Genomic DNA, 18,239 nt, shown 5'->3' on the forward strand with positions numbered 1-18,239 from the left:
AAATCAGAACTTAAACACTAATGTCATCATCTTGTGTTAATGAGAACTCTTTATTGCTGAAAATGGTGGAATCAATGTGAGAAGCTATCTAGTTATCAAGGGCACTGCTAATGAAGATAATCTTTGAATTTATGAACTTTAAAGTTAAGTACATGCACAGGGTTTTAAAAAATCAAATGGTACAGTAGGGTTTATAATGAAAAATTCTGGCCACCTTTCCGTCCAGAGGCAAACACGTTTTTACCAGACAGAAAAGATAATTTCTGTTTTTAATTTTTGTTTTAAGACTGTAGTAGGAAACTTGTCAATTTCTTGGTATGATAAATAGGGACTTCTTCCTGTTCTCCAGACAGTTAAATGACCCTTTCTCTCCAGTTAAATATCCCTTTCTTTACCCTCTTCTTCCCCCTTTCAACTTTTTGCCAGCTGTGCTTATACATTATTGAGTTTAATTCATATTCTGTTTTAAAACCATAATTAGGTTTTATATGCTTTGTCAATAGTTGTATTCTACAGTTTGAAAGTCAGTAAATGGCATTTATATAATATTATGGGAAGGTTAAGTTTATTGCAGACCTAACCAGTAGGCTAAAAATCTAAAGTTCCAATGTTATGTTAACGTTCAAAGGGATACTATACAAAAGGATCTTTTATTCCTATATTTCATCTAGATATTGAAAATCATGCACATTTTAATTAATTTCATGTTTGGATTGTACTTTTTTTAAAGACAATTGTTCTATTTTCCCTGCAGTTTCTGATTTACCCCTGTTTTGAAGGGGGACATATACTTTGCTTGACCATATCCCTAATATTTTGTATTCTCTTTTTTGCTTCACATACATTTCTTTTAGAATCATATTTTCTACTCTATGACTATGACTTTGGCTTTTTAAATTAGTCTTTTTTTTTTTTTTTTGAAATATTGACAGTTACCTTAGATTCTCTGCTTTTATCCTATTCTCAAGAATTCAGAACTTTAATAATATTGCCTACTCTAGCACATCATTTTTTTTTTTTTTTTTAAACCTGGAAATCTTTTTGGATCTCTGTGTTCTCTTCAATGTGAAAAGCTTTACTTCACCATTATCAACCTAGGACTTCCCACTTAATGCATTTCTGCATTAACCTACATTTGTCTTCTTCCTAGGCTTATTTCCTTCTCTTGCTTTAGCACAGTCTTAAGTAATATTCTAACAAAAGGAAGGTATTCTGAATCATTATATGTCTGAAAATATTTTTCTCTCATTAAATAGGATTGATAGTTTAGCTAGATTCCAGAGGATATATTTTCTCTTAAAACTTCTAGCATTGCTCCAATGTCTTCTGGTGTGTACTGCTGTTCCTGAGAAGTCTTAATGCCAGTGTAATTTGGGGTTTTTTTTGTAGGTAATCTTTTTTCATGTCTTCCCTGAAAGTTGAATTTCACAATGACGTATTTGGGTCTTTCATTCTTATTCTTATATTTAATCCTTTTTGTTGTTTGGTAGGTCCCTTAAATTTTAAAGATGGCTTTCTTTTTTTTTTTTTTTTTAAATATTTTATTTATTTATTTGACAGAGAGAGAGATCACAAGTAGGCAGAGAGGCAGGCAGAGAGAGAGGGAGAAACAGTCTCCCCACTGAGCAGAGAGCCCGATGCGGGGCTCGATCCCAGGACCCCGAGATCATGACCTGAGCCGAAGGCAGAAGCTTAAACCACTGAGCCACCCAGGCGCCCCTCACAAGGGCTTTCTTTATGGTTGCTGGATGACTAGTACGGTTCTAGATACCACATATGGATCTGGTTCGATGCAATAGAAGAAAAAACTATCTTTTCTTTTACTTCTCTCTTAGGGGCTAGGAAACTTCCCAGAAGTCTGCTGATTTCCTCTCTTAACTGCCCAGAATCAGTTCATGCCCATTTTTAAATCAGTCACTGGCAAAGGGAATGCACTTACCACCATTTGTCAAGATTCATTAGGATCTGCCTCTGAAGCTTGTAAATGAGGTCCTTTATAGGGTAGGAGCAGATACTCAGTGAGAATCAGTGTTTTGTCAGGGAAATAAATATGAGAGATGGATGCTGGGTGGGTCAGTCATAGTCTTTTCTGGGGGGTAGACGCCTGACCTTATTTTCTCCATAGGGGTGGCAGGTGGCTGGTTTATTTACAGAATTTCACTTTAGTTCCCCTCTTTCTCAGCCTTACCTCATTTCTATCATCATCATTATACCTGGTCCCCACCCCACCCATCTGCCACCCACCTTTGCTTCTTAGGCTTCTCTGAGGTCTTTTGGGCAGGCCAGCTGCCTTTTTAGTTGCTATTCCCTTCATGTGTATTCTAGGCCTGTGGCTTTCTCTGCTCAGTTTTATTAGTCCAAGACACTTGTAATCATTTTCCACCTTCCAGAAATTTGTTGATATTGTTCATTAACTAATTCATTTCTTATGTTGGTTCTTATTCATTCCTTTGCTGTCACCTTTGGATTACTATATTTAGAAATTTTTGAGTATGTAAAAAAAAGCAGAAGAGAATATAATGAATTCTCATGTATTCAGTATAACAGTTATCAGTTCATAGCCAGTTCCGTTTCATCTGTACTCCCATCCATTCGTGCATTTCCTCTCTCACCTCTACCATATTAGTTTGAAGCCTTTTACTTTATTTTAATGTAGAAGGAGATCAAGTACATTCTCAGTTTGCCATCTTGAATCAGGTCTGGTAGAATGTTTTGAGAGAGAAGATGGCTCGGGGTAGAGAAACACACAGCCTTGAATTTTGAATTGTGTTTTCCGAGTTTAGTTTTAGAAAACTACATTTTATGTATTCTAACACTACGCTTGCCAAATCAAAGATATAGCTTTTGTGTTACCATGACATCCTTAGGGAAGAAGGTAATCACATTAAGCTTTACAATATAGTATGTTAAATGCTCATGATCAGAATCATTGAATCCTTATTAGTCCTGGTCTTATTTAAAATTTGCTATTTTAGCAGACTTTTTCATCTTATTGCTATTAATACTTACCCCTGCTTTACTTCACAACCAAATCAACTCCAGATCAATGAATGAAATTAAAAATCTCCAGTACCTACCTCGGACCAGTGAACCCCGTGAAGTCCTCTTTGAAGACAGGACAAGAGCTCATGCTGACCATGTAGGTCAGGGGTTTGACTGGCAGAGTACGGCTGCTGTTGGGGTTTTGAAAGCTGTACAGTTTGGTGAATGGTAAGTTAAGGGAACTAAACTACAAGGTTGGTTAATGTTGTTTGAGAAAATGTGGACTCAATTTAAAAGGTTGGGGAGTAACTTTTTTTGAAATTGTGTTAAAATATACATAACAATAAAAAATGAAAAATTTTTTAAATGAAAAATCTTTGCCATTTTAAGTGTATATTTCAGAGGTGTTAAGTATATTTATATTGTTGTGAAGTAGACTTAGAGAACTTTTTGTCTTGCAGAACTGTTAACCCTATACCCATTAGACAATAACTGCCTTTCTCCTCTCTCCCCAGCTCTTGGTACCCTTCACTGTATTCTGTTTCTGTGAATTTGACTACTTTAAATACTTCTTATAAGTGGAATTATACAGTAGTTTTTTGTGACTGGCTTATTTTTGTTAGCATAATATCCTCAGTGTTCATCCATATTGTACCAAGTGCTATATAATTTCCTTCCTTTTTAAGGCTGAATAGTATTCCATTATATGTATATGGCACATTTTGTTTCTCTGCATTCATTCTTCAGTGAGCACTTGAGTTGCTTCCACCTTTTGGCTGCTGTGAACAAGTATCTCTTCCTGCCTCTGCTTTCAGTCTTTTGGGTCTATACCCAGAAGTGGAATTGCTAGATCATTTCATAATTCTATTTTTAATTTTTGGAGGAAATGCTATACTATTTTCAATAGTGGCTGTACCCTTTTACATTCAATTGGAACCAAAAGCTCAGAGCATTGAATTTGGCTTATTTTAAAACTGTTTTGTTTTTCATATTTATAACTTCAGGGCCTTCAGTATTCCTATTGTTTGCTCTAACCTTTATTAGAAGTATAGTTCAGTCATAGCTCGACAGTATTTCAAGTACATTGCTTAGCTTTTTTTCCCTCTCTGCTTTGGAAACTGAAGGCATGATATTTATGTGGCTGATATGTTTTCTCTCCACTTTGTTCCATCCTGATGATGACATTACATGTCATGTAATGGGGCAGAGTGGTGAGAGGATGCAGATGTAGCTAGTTTAGGATGAAACTGCTTTTAGTCATTGTTATTTTGATTTTGTAACAACTGATCTAGTTTTTATTTTTTTAAAAACAGCTTTGTTGGTGTTTTATTTATTTTTTAAATCTTGATTAAAAAAGCAAATGTACACTCTGTTTGTAGGAGATGTGGGTCTACTTCTAGGCTAGTAGTAGCATTTCCAGGAATAGGAGAAATGAAATTTGTCATCATCTTCCATTATGAGATGCATATTTCTAAAATTTGATTTTGTTAATCTTAGGAGTGACCAACCTCGCATAACCAAAGATGTGATTTGTTTTCATGCTGAGGATTTTACTGATGTTGTACAGAGACTTCAGTTAGACCTTCATGAACCCCCGGTTTCCCAGGTAAAACTCTTGCTTTTTTATTACCTTTCGAGTGACATAATAGAAATAAGTGCCTGTTACCCATTTTATTTTGCATTTGATCTTATAGTTGGATACATGGGATGGTAAATTTAATTTTATTACTATTAAAAGATATGTGTGGAGTGTGTCAGAAAGTCATTAAAACAGAGCTTCCCAAGCAGAATGCTTGTAGTCTTTAATCTTTGGGATGCCAGGTGGGCCCAGATGGCCAGAGGGTCTAAGCTGCTCAGTTCTGGCTGGAAGAGGTCTTAGCTGATAACCCCATTGTCCTGTGTGTCCTTAACCTGCAGAAGGTTGAAGAACACAGGAGCAGGTAAATGTTGCCCTTCTGTGTGGCAGAGAATACATTATTGATACCTAGCTGGGTTTTGGAATAGTTGTTTAAATAGTTCCTTAGGCCATCCTGACTTTAACCTGTACTTTGTTATTAGAGAGGTAGAAAGTATGAGGAAAAGTGTTTCCCAAGCATTATAGGCAATTTCAGAAAGTTGTCTTGTTACTTCGTATTGCTTGGCTTTAATTTGGGTCTACTACTGTTTTCCTGTATTCATTCTGATATTTTATTTTGCGAAATTATTACATATTTTAAAGTGTCATGCAACTTCTCTTTTCTCTGCAGTGTGTACAGTGGGTGGATGAAGCGAAACTAAACCAAATGAGGCGGGAAGGCATTCGCTATGCCAGAATTCAGCTGTGTGACAATGATATTTACTTCATCCCTAGAAATGTCATTCATCAGTTCAAAACCGTGTCAGCAGTGTGCAGCTTAGCTTGGCATATAAGGCTTAAGCAGTACCACCCGGTTGTGGAAGCCACTCACAACACAGAAAGCAGTTCTACCGTGGACTGTGATTTAACCGGAAAGCAAGAATTAGAAGTTGACTCGCAGTGTGTGAGGGTAAAAACTGAATCTGAGGAAACATGCAGAGAGATGCAGCTTTTGACAACTGCTTCATCGACCTTCCCTTCATCGGAACTTAAACTACAGCAAGATCAGATAACTCAGCCTATTCCAGTTTTAAAGGTGGAAAGTAGACTGGACTCTGACCAGCAACACAATCTACAGGAACATTCGAGCACTCCTGTGTGATATGTACATACTCAAACACATTTTTTAACTTTTTTAAATTTTGATGTGAAGTTATAGTTTTATAACTGGCTTAAGTTAAGTTTTATTGGAGAAATCTTGCCTATAATTCTATAAAGAGAAATGACATTCCACAAATGTCAAGCATATCTTTTTTACACAGATTATGCAAAGTTAAGAGTTGTATCTTATCCCGTTAGTACAGTATGTAATAGTGGGTCTGCTGCTACTTTGTTTTAAGGTGTGAGGTAACAATTCAATCTCTTCTTCAAATCAAACTGAGAATTCTCGGGAATAACAGATTCTTATTTGGTAAATTATTCACTTCCCTTAATTTTATCTTGCCTTGTCTCTTGCCATATTTGCTGTTTTTATGATAGAAGATCAGACTTATGCTTTGGTACTTGTGTCTTTATGACACAGATTCAGTTTCTACAGTAAAGATGGCATAGGTTGCAAGAAAGAGTTCCTGCATCTTGTACATGGGCAAGTAAGTTCCAACCATAAAGAACAGGTAGTTTCTAAGGAAAATTCAGTGGCTCTCTGGTTTCTTAACAAAAGAGAAAGCACAGCACTTTCTGATCCGAACTGTCTTTTTTTGTATCTGTTATTTAAAGCCCAGTGGATATTTCAATTAAAAATATCTAAAGATGAATAGTCCTTGGTCATTCATTTTCCATGGTTCATTAATCTCTTCTAGAATACATGGTAACTATGGAAGAAAATTGGGTAAAAAAGATAATGTTGACATGATACTCTTATCTTTCTGCTACCTAGCATTCTCACACACTGTGTGGATACTTTTGCTTCCTAAATTGATCATGAGTATCAAACTTAGAGAATGATATCAATCTCTCTGATGAGGCTGCCATATTTTGTGCATGAAACTTAGGAAAAACTGTTTTTGTCACTTGGCATCAACCTCTTCATGATAAAGATCTGTTGAGACACTTCAATTCACAGTTTTAACTGGTGAATACTTGGGTTTATTTACTATTATTCTGTGTTGCTATGGCCTAATAAAGAATATGGCACTAGACTTCATCCTAGAGCTTCAGGTAACCTACTGCTTAGTGCCTGAGTATTTTTTAAAAAAATTATTTTTTTTTTTCCGAACAGGCACAGTTCATAAAGCTAGTGTAGTCTTAACTTTCTATTATTTTAGAATGTTAACATGATACACATTTCACTTTCTCTTAGTTAATAATACAATAGGCCTTTTGTTCATTAAAGGAAGAGTATTCCCCACACCTAAGACCAGATTCTTGTATCTACCTGGTTATTGTGCAATTTGGAGATTTTTTTTTTTCCTGGAGGGTGAGATTTGGAATATTTACATTAACATAGGCAAAAAAGATGCTGCTTTATTATGTCTGTCACCATGAAAACTTAGCTGCATCTTTTAAAATATCAAATATGAATTTTCTCTAAAATATTCTGAAATAGGCTAAATCTTATATAAATATTACGTTGTGCAATATTGTTGTGTAGTTAAATGCATATTAGCAAAGTATAGAGGTCACTGTGTAAACCGATAGAAAAGTAACCATCAGCAAATACTGCAGTGATTAGTTAGAATCTGTATTATTCCTTATATATATGTATATGTATGTATTCCCTGTTACAAAGGATGAAGACAAATAGAGAAACATTTCAATGTAAACCATTTATGAATTGGAAGTGATGTTGGTTTTAGTTATCTTTGTAAATAAGGAAATTAGAATGGTATGAAAAGTAATGTGATTATTGCAGGGGTGTTTTAAAATCTTGGGTATAAATTCTAGGGTAAATTCTAGCTTATCAAGACTAGTTTTTAAAGGGACCTGCCTTTGAGGGTGTTTTTTGTTATTTTGAAGGGGGGAGGGGTTAATCACAAAAGTATGTGGATTTGGGTTTTCTTGTTTTTGTTTTTCTGTCCAGAAGAATTTCATAGAGCTTTACTAGGCTGTGCAAAGTAGAATTCTTCTCAGGCAACATTTGCTTTTTAAAATAATCATGAAGAACAAGGTTGTTAAAGCAAAAACTTTTTTTATTTTTATTTTTCTTGTCTTCCAAGATCCGATTTCCCCATCTCCCACTTGCCATCCAGCAGATGCCATCTGTCATCTAAGCTGGTCATTACTAATAAACAAGGAGACTGTCTCCTGACAGCCAGCACTGTGTATAATCACTCAGGAACCAGCGGATCTGCAAAGACCTACAATCAAAAGCAAATCCCCATTTTCCTTTTATAAACATTCTACCCTCACCTCCAATATAAACACATTAAAAGAGTATACAAATGTTTAAAATCATGTACTAATAAATTCATTGTATGTTAGAATTACAATAGAATGGAGAGAGAAACATTTAGCTAGTAATGTATCTGGAAACTGAATGTCCTATGTGAGTATTAGATTTAATAGCATGCTTTAAAGACTGATGAATATAAAAGCTCAAGTTTTGAGTTCCTTACTGCTTTCAAAGTTGTATCCTAGTTGAGTGATACAAATGATTGCAACTTTTCTAAATCTTGAAATTATTTGGTTTGGTGGAGTGAGGCATGGAGCAATCTGGCGTCTTCTGATTTGTAAAGTAGTGATGGCAGTGAAGTTGTAACTGAAATTTAAGCTGATCTTCCTTTTTGGTATATTATCTGTTGTGCCAACTCTTTGAGATTACTTGCAGAATGTGGCTGTAAGTTTGAGTATTTTGTGGAGCAGAGGGATATTTTAAAAATGTGCTTATGGAAAGGACCCAATAAATGAATATTCCTAACTTAGTAATGATTTTATGGTTTTCATAAATAAGGATAAACGTCTTTTCCCCCTGCCCTAGAAGTCATTCTGTAATTACCAAGATATGCTAGGAGTAGGATTATGATTCAGAGGTATCCCAAATTCATAAAGCAATAATAAAAACCTATATATTAGTTTTCCCCTCCAAAGTTTTAACTCTTTAAAAATGAATTCCTAAGCTTAATTGTACTTTTAATTTGCTTATTCAGTGCTTAGAATTTGTCTGACTGGTCCTTTATTATTTTTAATTAAAAACTTGAGAGGTGCCCTTTCCCCTTGGAGACAGTTGGAATATCAGTTGACTAATATTACAAGCTCTTGTGGGGGGAAATGGAGCTTGTTAAAACCCTTTACCAAACCTTAGGAAAAGATGTCTTGTAACATCTTGTGTCAGTCTTAATTAATAGGTATAAAGTTCATACTTAATGCCTGGAGAAACTTTTGCTTATTGCCTTTCCCTCTATAAATAGTGTCTAGAATGAAAACTAATTTAGAAACAAGACTCCAAGATTCAAGAAAACCCTTAGTGAATATATTCTTGATCATTAATATTAGCCCATTATATTTTCATCTGTATTTGCCATTTAAAATTTATTTGCATTTATACGTTTAGGATAATTGAGTTTGTGTCTTTCTAATCTATTTTATCATTGCTACAGGTTTAAAAAAAAGAGCTGTTCACTAGTACATGGCAGAAATTCATATTTCTGCTAAGTTTTTTTTTTTAAACAAGTTGTAGCTGTATTTATTGGTCATGCAGTAAGTAGAGGAAATGTACAAGACAAATGTTTTTCTTTAGCACATAAGGGACCTATCCTCATCCTGAAAGTTTGTTGCTTTTAAAGCAAGTATCTCCATAAATATTATGGCCTTCCATTTTCTTCATAAATTTTTTATGATCCACTTGTGCATGTAGTTGAGACCACTGTCTCTTAATATAGCACTTTTCAATTCTCTAAAGAAATACTTATGTACTACTTCTATCACATGTTGTAAATTTTCATGTAATAGTGTTTTCTGTGACTAAACTCCATTTTGATTGGCAGCTAAGACTTTTTTTTTTCCTGTGGCTTTAATTTATCTAAGAGGTCTTTGCATATAGATGAAATGTATAATTTGCCTGGCGGACTATTTGCGTTGTGTGGCCTTAGTTTGTTTATTGACATTAACGAGTGTTTTAAAAAGGTTTTTAATGAATAGTCTTAAATCTAAATTTGTGTGAATAATAATCCTTTTAACACAGTGCTTTTTTGTAGCTGTCTAAGTGTGTTAAATTGTTAAGCTATTTCTTTGTAAAATAGGACAATGGAATGCATAGAGGTTTTTTTTTTCCCCTGTAAAGTATTTTTTTAATAAACAGAAGTCTGATTTGTCCTTTACTTATGTTTCATGAGAAAATGAATAGTGCATGTGAATTCTGGCTACCTGGAACCTGTTTTTAAAATATTAATCCCCCACTTTCTCTGTACCCTGTCATTTCCTAATCTTTTAGAAAATCTTGTGACTTTTTTTCCCTAAAGAAAAGGTCACAGATAATGGAGATGCAACAAGTTTTTGGGACGAAGAAGGACTACACTTGGCATTTGTGGCACTTGTTCCTTCCGATGCTTATATCTGCTTGAAAGGACAATCTTTTTTTTTTTTTTTTTAAAGATTTATTTATTTGACAGATAGAGATTACAAGTAGGCAGAGTGGCAGGCAGAGAGAGAGAGAGAGGAGGAAGCAGGCTCCCAGCTAAGCAGAGAGCCCGATGCGGGGCTCGATCCCAGGACTCTGGGATCGTGACCTGAGCTGAAGGCAGAGGCTTTAACCCGCTGAGCCACCCAGGTGCCCCTTGAAAGGACAATCTTAAATTTTTAATTGATGATTTGATATTTTTCAAAGTATATGCAAGCAGTGTTAGTTAATGAAGATGGTGATAGACATTTTGGATGTCATTGATGTATTAAGTGACACAATGCTATGGCTTTTTTTTCCTCAGGAATTTTTGTGTAAACTTCTCTTTGAGATACTTAGTAAGTCCTGATAGACATTGGTTGTGATTAGGAAATGAGAAGGAAGGGAAATAATGTTTTCTGAGTAACTGCCAGGGGCCAGGCACTTTCTAGGAGGGTATCTCATTTAATATTCACAGCCTTTAGTATTTAGTACGAAGATAACAATACAGGTGAGAAAATAGGCTTGTTAGGTCGAATAAATTGCATAAGATCACACAGTTATTTAATTGAAGCAGGGATCTGAATGCAGTTCTTGGTTCAAAGCCCATGCAGTGCTCAGTGGCAGCCTTAGAAAGCACTGAGAACTTGGTAAAAAGGGTCACATGGAAGATGATTTGCTACTTCCTACTATTCCAAAATGCACCTTACTGATTTCCATTCTTCCATGAATCCCACCCCCCAGTCTCTGTGCACTAAGCAGTGAAGTAAAATGTTTGTAATTTGTCTTAAAGCAAATATTTAGATACACGGTGATGACCTTTTCATTTGTCATTTATCTGTTTTTAAGTTGGCCATTTTTCCTGAAACCTAATAGAATTAAAGGAAAAAGCTGTCAGGAAGCAAAACCATAAGTGTACAATATAAAAAATAATTCAAGCCCGGGTGAAATAATTTTTAATTAGTTCTGTGGGAGTTACTTTTACTTCTTAGTGGCTTTTTCCTTTCAGTAAAATGGGACTTCACCTTACCCCGATTTAATATATGATGTTTTTAAAACCTAGAACCACATTTCTTAGGCTTTCTGAAATGGTAGCCGGTGTGATCCTTATCTGTTACTAGCTTTACCTGACTCAGATGCTTCATGTTGAGCAAGCATGGACACTGCTTCAAGTGGAGTGGGAATGGCCGTTAGGGGTCCTATGAATGGCCAAAAACAAAACCCCGTGCAGTATAGAGGATGAGAGCAGCTTAAAATCTTGCTAAGGTACTCTTATTCATTTTAGAGCGCAGTCATTCCATTATCCTGACCTCAATCAGCCTGCACGAGAGGAAACGAATCCCTAAGCCGCAGCCCACCTCGCCCTTCGTCCCAGGACGGCGTAAATTCAGAACATCTGTTCATTTAGTCTAGAACCTATGTGCCAGGCCCCAGGCTCTGACCTCACGGAGCCCACAGCCCTTTGGGGAAGACAGATAGTAAATACTGAAGTACAAAGAAACCCGTAAAACAAAGATAAGTGTTACAAAGGAAGGAACTGGGAGCTATTAGAACACCAGGACCGACCCCCTTTAGATCGATGGCTGGGGAAGTCATTTCTGAGGAGGTGACCTGTTGGCTGATCCGAGGCAGCTGCTTGACGCTCCAGTGCCTCCCAACCCCTCCACTCTCGAGCCCCGCGGAGGCTCGGCGGCCGGGCCTGGGCGGGGGCGGAGCCACCTTACAGCAAAACCCGGAAAGCGGAAGCCGCAGCTGGGCTGCACCGTGGTCTGCGGCGCGGCCCTCGCCCAGCTCTCGGCTGGCTGAGTCACGGCCCGCGGGCCGGCCCGTCCTAGCAGGACGCACGCTCGCCGCCCTGAAGCCGCTGCCTCCCGCGCCGGGCGGCCTTCGCCCCTCACCCGAACAGCCGGCACAGAGTCTTCGGACATTGCCGTAGCCTACTCTGGCGGCGGGCGAAGACCTCCTTCACTTTTTATCCTCCTCCTTTCCCAGTTCATTGTTCGCTTCTCGGGGGCGGGGGGGCCGTCTGGTGACCCTTTAGGTCGGGCTTGGAGGGCGCCGGGTCTGCGGCAACAGAGTGCCCTCCTCTGGGCGCTGGGCGGCCGGCTGCCTCCGAGGCCCGGGCGGCCTCCGCGGTCTCCATGGTAACGGCCGCGCTGGCGTCTCCGCCTCGGGGGGAAGATGAGGCCTTCGGGGCCCGCCGTCTCGCCCCCGGCCTCATGGCGGGGCCGGGGCCACTGAGGAGGAAGGTCCCGGCCACCGGACTGCGGGGCAGCGGGCACCAGGTGAGAGCCGGACGCCGGCGAGCGGAGGAGGGGGGTGCAGCTCAGCTCCAGCCAGCACCCCTTCCCCTGCCCTTCCCCTGCCCTGCCTGCATCCCTCAACACACTCGCACCAAATATCGCAGAGAGGCTTCTGCGCCACTGCGCCAGAGGTTTTTGGTTTGCTTCTGGTTTTGTCTCCCCCCCCCCCCCCCCGCCCCCGGCAAACAGCCGGAGAGAGACACTCAGCAGCTCATGGAGAGGCTGAGAGAAGCGATTTTGGCGTTCTCCCCATACTGGGAGAGCACCTTTCAGCAACCGGACTCACCGACTGGTTTTCCTTCATTTTCAGTGAAATCCCATTCCCTGCCTGGAGACACAGATGGCCTCAAATGAGAGAGATGCTATATCGTGGTACCAAAAGAAGGTAATATCAATCTTTTTTTTTTTTTTTTTTTAATTTGTAAAGCATCGTTCCTTCCAAAAGCTCCCGCAAAGAATACCCCGTTAGTTTCTCCTAGGCTTGGTAGTGCCAGGAATTCCTACATGGTATCTTTCAACTTACATGGAAGATGCACAAGGTCATTAGGTCTTATAAACTCAGTTCCACGCCCCCGAATAAGATTTTCTAGTCCCCTCCCTCCTCCAGACCGCATCACAGGGCTGTGCTGCAGCAAGTCTTTGAAAGTTCGCTTCTGATCAAACTGCTGGGTTTTTTAAGACCTGAAACTTTTATCTTCACAGCTCAGATTGATACTGTCAACAGTCTTATTGAGCTGCCTGTTACCTTTTATTCCTCTCTAGTTTTCCTACTGATGTTTTCCTTACGAAGTGGAAATATCTTGTAAGGTAATAATTTGAAATATTTTAGACATAGCTTTTTAACTTACCTTTAGATCCAGCTGCTTTAGAATTTTGAAGGAAACGGCCCTTGGAAACAATAATTTATTCTAACCTTGGAGAATCATAATCATTTCCAGATAGCCTATGATACTTGATAGTTTCATGACTTGTGTGAGATTTGACCTCAATGGAAGGATTTTCCTTTGCATCATTTAATAGCCTGCTCCCTGTTTCAGATTGGAGCATATGATCAGCAGATCTGGGAAAAGTCAATCGAACAGACTCAGATTAAGGTAAATTGATTTCTTTGATTCTAGCTTTGTTTTGCTGAATTAACGTGAAGACTGGAGTGTACTTTTCATAAGATCTGCCCTTATCCACCAACTGTGGCTGTTCTTTATTCTTTGGCGTTTCTAAGGAAGACAACATTGGAAGCAGAATGACAAATGACAATTGACATTTGGCCTCAGTATCAGGGAAATCAAAAGGAGTGGTTGGTCTACGATGAATTAGAACGCAAATGTGCCCTGTAAAGAAGGCTGTGGCTGCTTAATGCTGGCCAGCTTTACTCTCGGGCAATGCAACCCCCGGGACAGAGCCTCAGAGTTTTCAAGAGAAGCTGGCAAGATGCATTTTAATGTGAAATATCCAGATTTTTTTAGAGTGTCTTCCCTTCTCCCACCTTTCCTCCTCCTCCTCTCCTACCTCATTCTCCTCTTTTTTTTTTTCTTCTTTCTCCTTTTTCTCTTCCTGTGCAAGCCAAATCAAATCTATTTGATTTTTTTTCAATCACTTTTTCAATTACTGGTTTAGAGTATGGTCTTAAGTTTTCAATGCTCTCAGAACAGAGCAGATTCTTAGGGTAATTTCATTTTAACCAACCAAAAACTGACATGGATTCAGAATGCCAGTTTATTAATTTATAATAGCGGAGGGAAGGATTAAACAACTTAGTGTTCCAAAGTCAGGGTTGTGGGCTCAACATGTGCTGGGGAGATGGAAGGATGATGCAAATTAGTCATGGGAAGGTTGCTTGGTAGCCATATGTAATTGGATAGTCTTGAGAGATGTGGAAAAGCCTAAAGACCATCCCTACCCTTAAAAGAATGTCTCTCTATATTGACTTTAATACTTAGATCTATGGATTCAGGGTCTCACTTCTTTGGAAAGTGCTGAATAATGGCTGGCAGATTCTTGTTTTTGGACCTTGGTATTTTAAAGATTTACTGCAGACCATTTCTTAACACTTAAAAAAAAATGTTTTACACTCACACATACATATCATTTAATAGTTCTGTTTATCTCTAAGTCACATTGATTGGACTGGGGTGTTTAAATCTTGGGTGAAATACATTTAACCAACACTTGTAGGGTGCATTCTTTTTATGGGTCAATCAACTCACGAGTTGTTGGAACTACATGATACTCGGCTAACTTTCACAATTTTGTACAGTCCTTGATTTTTCTGTATTAAAGGGACATGGGGTAGGATGAATAACACCCACATTTTATTTTGTAACTCTCTAAACCCTGTTCTGTTAGTCTTTGGGGGTTGCTGTCAAGTACTGATGGTAAGGTGTAATGGAAAGAACACAGAACTGGGAGTTAGATCTTCTTTTTGTGATCTCTAGCCTTGTGATCTTGAGCAGCACTATAGTTTCTTGAGTTTTGGTTTCCTTATCCTTAAAAAGATTCTAATTACTGCTATAAGCTTGCCTTACCTTCTTCTGCTGCCCAACTAAAGATTTTCTCATCTCTTAATTCCATGCCATTTTATGCTTACCTACCTTTAAGTAAACCATATCAAAGTTACTTGTTAACCTGTGCATCTTCATAGGCCTCGAGGGTAGGAATTGTGTTGGTATTACATTCTTAGACTGTCTTGCTTCATACTAGGAACTCAGTGTCTGTTGCTGTGTTTAATTAACACTACCTGTTATGTCTGTTTTTATTCATTGTTCTGTCATAAGGTAATCTACCTAATAACTCCTTAACGTATACTTGTAATTTAGCAGCAGTGGAAAGAATAAAATTAAAGACAACTCTAAAGAATTTGCTGAGCTGATGTACCAATGTTCTAGGTGCTAAGAATATAGCAAACAAGAGACACATGAATTTCATAGTCTAATGGTGGTGGGAGAAAAACCAAGATATCTTTTTAAATATGTTTAAGTCTAAATATGTTTAAGTCTTAGACAAAAATTGACCAAAGTTAGGATACAAAGTATTTAGTGCAATTTAAAACAGATTATACAAGTATAAATTTTTAAAAAATCAAAATTAATGAGCAATATTAACTTGAGATCACCTACAATTAAATTAGAAATTACATAATAAAAATACAATTTGAGTCAAGAATATGCAATGGGGAAAACACAGCCTCTTCGGGGCACCCAGGTAGCTCAGTTGGTTAAGTGTCTGTCTTCAGCTCAGGTTTTGATCTCAGGGTTCTGGGATGGAGCCCCATGTCGGACTTCCTGCTCAGTTGGGAGTCTACTTATTCTTCTGCCCCTTTCCCTCCTCCTGCTCATGAATGCTTGCACTCTCTCTCTCTGTCAAATAAGTAAATAAAATCTTTTTAAAAAGACACTCTTCAACAAATGGTACTGGGAAAACTGGACAGCTGCATGCAAAAGAATGAAATTGGACTACTTTCTTGTACCATACCCAAAAATAAACTCAAGATGCATTAAAGATCTAAATGTGAGACCTGAAAACATGAAACTCGTAGAAGAAAATAGCCAGTTATTTCTTTGACATTGGCCATAGAAATTCTAGATATGTCTTCTCAGGCAAGGGAAGCAAAACCAAAATTGAGCTATTGGGACTACTCCAAAATAAAAAGCTTTTGCTCAGTGTAGGAAACCATCAACAAAACAAAAAGGCAATCTACTGAATGGGAGAAAATATTTGCAAATGATATATCCAATAGGGGTTAATATCCAAAGAATTCATATAATACAAGACTAAAATAGCAAATAATCTGATTAAAATGGGCAGATGACCTGAATAGATATTTGTCCAAGGGGAGGACATATAGATAGCCAACAGATGCCTGAACAGAAGCTCAACATCACTCATCAAAACCATGATGAGATGTCACCTCGTACTAGTCAGAATGGCTAAACTCAAAAACACAAGAAATAACAAGCACTGGTGAGGATGCAGAGGAAAAGGAAACCTTGTGCACTGTTGGTGGGAATGTGATTTGGTGCAGCTGCTGTGGAAAACAGTATGGAAGTTGCTCAAAAATTTAAAGAATTACCATATGATCTAGTAATTCTACTACTGGGTATCTACCTAAAGAAAACAGAAACACTACTTCAAAAAGATATTTGCACCCCTGTGTTTATTGCAGCGTCATTGACAATAGCCAAGACACAGAAGCAACCTAAGTGTCCATCAATAGATGAATGGATAAAGAAGTGGGGTGTGTGTATGTGTGTATATATATGTATATATACACACACACATACATATACACACACACACATATATACATACGTATAATATATATATACATATGTGTGTGTATATATACACATGTGTGTGAGTGTGTGTGTATATATATATATGAATATTAATAAAAAAAAATGAGATCTTGCTATCTGAACAACTTGGATGGACCCAGAGGATATAATGTTAAGTGAAATGAGTCAGAAAGAGAAAGACAAATACCATATGATTTCACTCATGTGGAATTTATGAAACAAAAAATGAACAAACAAAAAAGGAGACGAAACAGACTCAAATACAGAGAACAAACTGGTGGTTGGCAGAGAGGAAGTGGATGATGATGGATGGGTAAAATAGATCAAAGGGATTAAGAAGATACTTATTGTAATTACCAAAACTACACACCTGAAAATAGGTGAGTTTTATAATATGTAAATTGAATCTCAATATAACTATTTTCTTAGGTCATGCCGATGGAAAAACATAGAAATCATAATGTTGCACACAAGAATGTCATACATATTCCCAATGGAAACTATCTTCTAAAATTCCTTAATTGGGAGAGTATATTAAATTTAAGGTCTAATATCATTTTCAGTGATGAAGCTCAACGTAGTCACTCCCATATCCCTTGGGATATATTTACTAAGATGAGCGTTCTAATATTTTTTCTTTTTTTTTAAGTTTTCATTTAAATTCTTGTTAATATACAGGGTAATATTAGTTTCAGGTATACAATATAGTGATTCAACACTTCCATATATCACCTGGTGCTCATCAGGACAAGTGCTCTCCTTAATCCCCTTGGCCTATTTCACCCATCTTCCCACACACCGACCCCCTGGAAACCAGGAGTTTGTTCTCTATAGTTAAGAGTCTGTCTTTTAGGGTGCCTGGGTGGTTCAGTTGTTAAACATCTGCCTCTCCTCAGGTCATGATCCCAGAGTCCTGGGATGGAACCCCTTGCTCAGCGTGAAGCCTGCTTTTCCCTCTACCACTCTCCCTACTTGTGTTCCCTCTCTTGCTGTGTCTCTGTCAAATAAATAAAATTTAAAAAAAAAAAGCCTGTCTCTTGGTTTGCCTCTCTCTTTTTTCCTCCTTTGCTCATTTGCTTCTTAAATTCCACATATGAGTGAAGTCATATGGTCTTTGTCTTTCCCTGATTCACTTATTTCACTTAGCATAATACTCTCTAGCTCCATCCCTGTGTGTGTGTGTGTGTGTGTGTGTGTGTGTGTGTCCATTCATCAGTCTAGGGACACTTGGGCTGCTTCCATAAATTAGCTATTGTAGATAATGCTTCTATAAACATTGGATGCATGTGTCCCTTCAAAGTAGTATTTTTGTATTTCCTTTCTTCCTTCTTTCCTTCCTTCCTTTTTGTTTTTTAAAAACTTTTTTAGAGCACAAGTGGGAGAGGGAGAAAAAGTCCCAAGCAGATTCTGCACTGAGGGTGGAGTCCAAGGCTGGACTCATGACCCTGAGATCACGAACTGAGCTGAAACCAAGAGCTGGATGCTCAACTGACTGTGCCACTCGGGTGCCCCCT

The 18,239-nt window shown here is 38.0% G+C and overlaps 2 protein-coding genes across 4 annotated transcripts in view; both read left to right on the top strand.

The window, feature by feature from the left end:
* Positions 1–9,852, top strand: part of RSBN1 (round spermatid basic protein 1) — a 44,596-nt gene extending 34,744 nt beyond the window's left edge. The window contains exons 5-7 of the mRNA XM_046004346.1: positions 3,043–3,210; positions 4,480–4,588; positions 5,229–9,852. Of these exons, the coding sequence (XP_045860302.1) occupies positions 3,043–3,210; positions 4,480–4,588; positions 5,229–5,699 (748 nt within the window). The 3' untranslated portion in view covers positions 5,700–9,852. The remainder of the gene's footprint in view (positions 1–3,042; positions 3,211–4,479; positions 4,589–5,228) is intronic.
* Positions 9,853–12,274: 2,422 nt separating this feature from the next.
* Positions 12,275–18,239, top strand: part of PHTF1 (putative homeodomain transcription factor 1) — a 43,182-nt gene continuing 37,217 nt past the window's right edge. The window contains exons 1-4 of one of the 3 annotated variants that reach the window (XM_046027231.1): positions 12,361–12,415; positions 12,744–12,818; positions 13,196–13,240; positions 13,471–13,527. Coding sequence is in view for 2 of the 3 variants with exons in the window: in XM_046027215.1 (XP_045883171.1) it covers positions 12,774–12,818; positions 13,471–13,527 (102 nt within the window). In the remaining variant the exon portion in view is untranslated. Of the gene's footprint in view, positions 12,416–12,743; positions 12,819–13,195; positions 13,241–13,470; positions 13,528–18,239 lie in introns of all 3 variants that reach the window. The other 2 variants (XM_046027215.1, XM_046027224.1) reach the window with 2 other exon arrangements.

The sequence above is a fragment of the Meles meles genome, chromosome 1, assembly GCF_922984935.1.
Source record: "Meles meles chromosome 1, mMelMel3.1 paternal haplotype, whole genome shotgun sequence".
NCBI lineage: Eukaryota > Metazoa > Chordata > Mammalia > Carnivora > Mustelidae > Meles > Meles meles.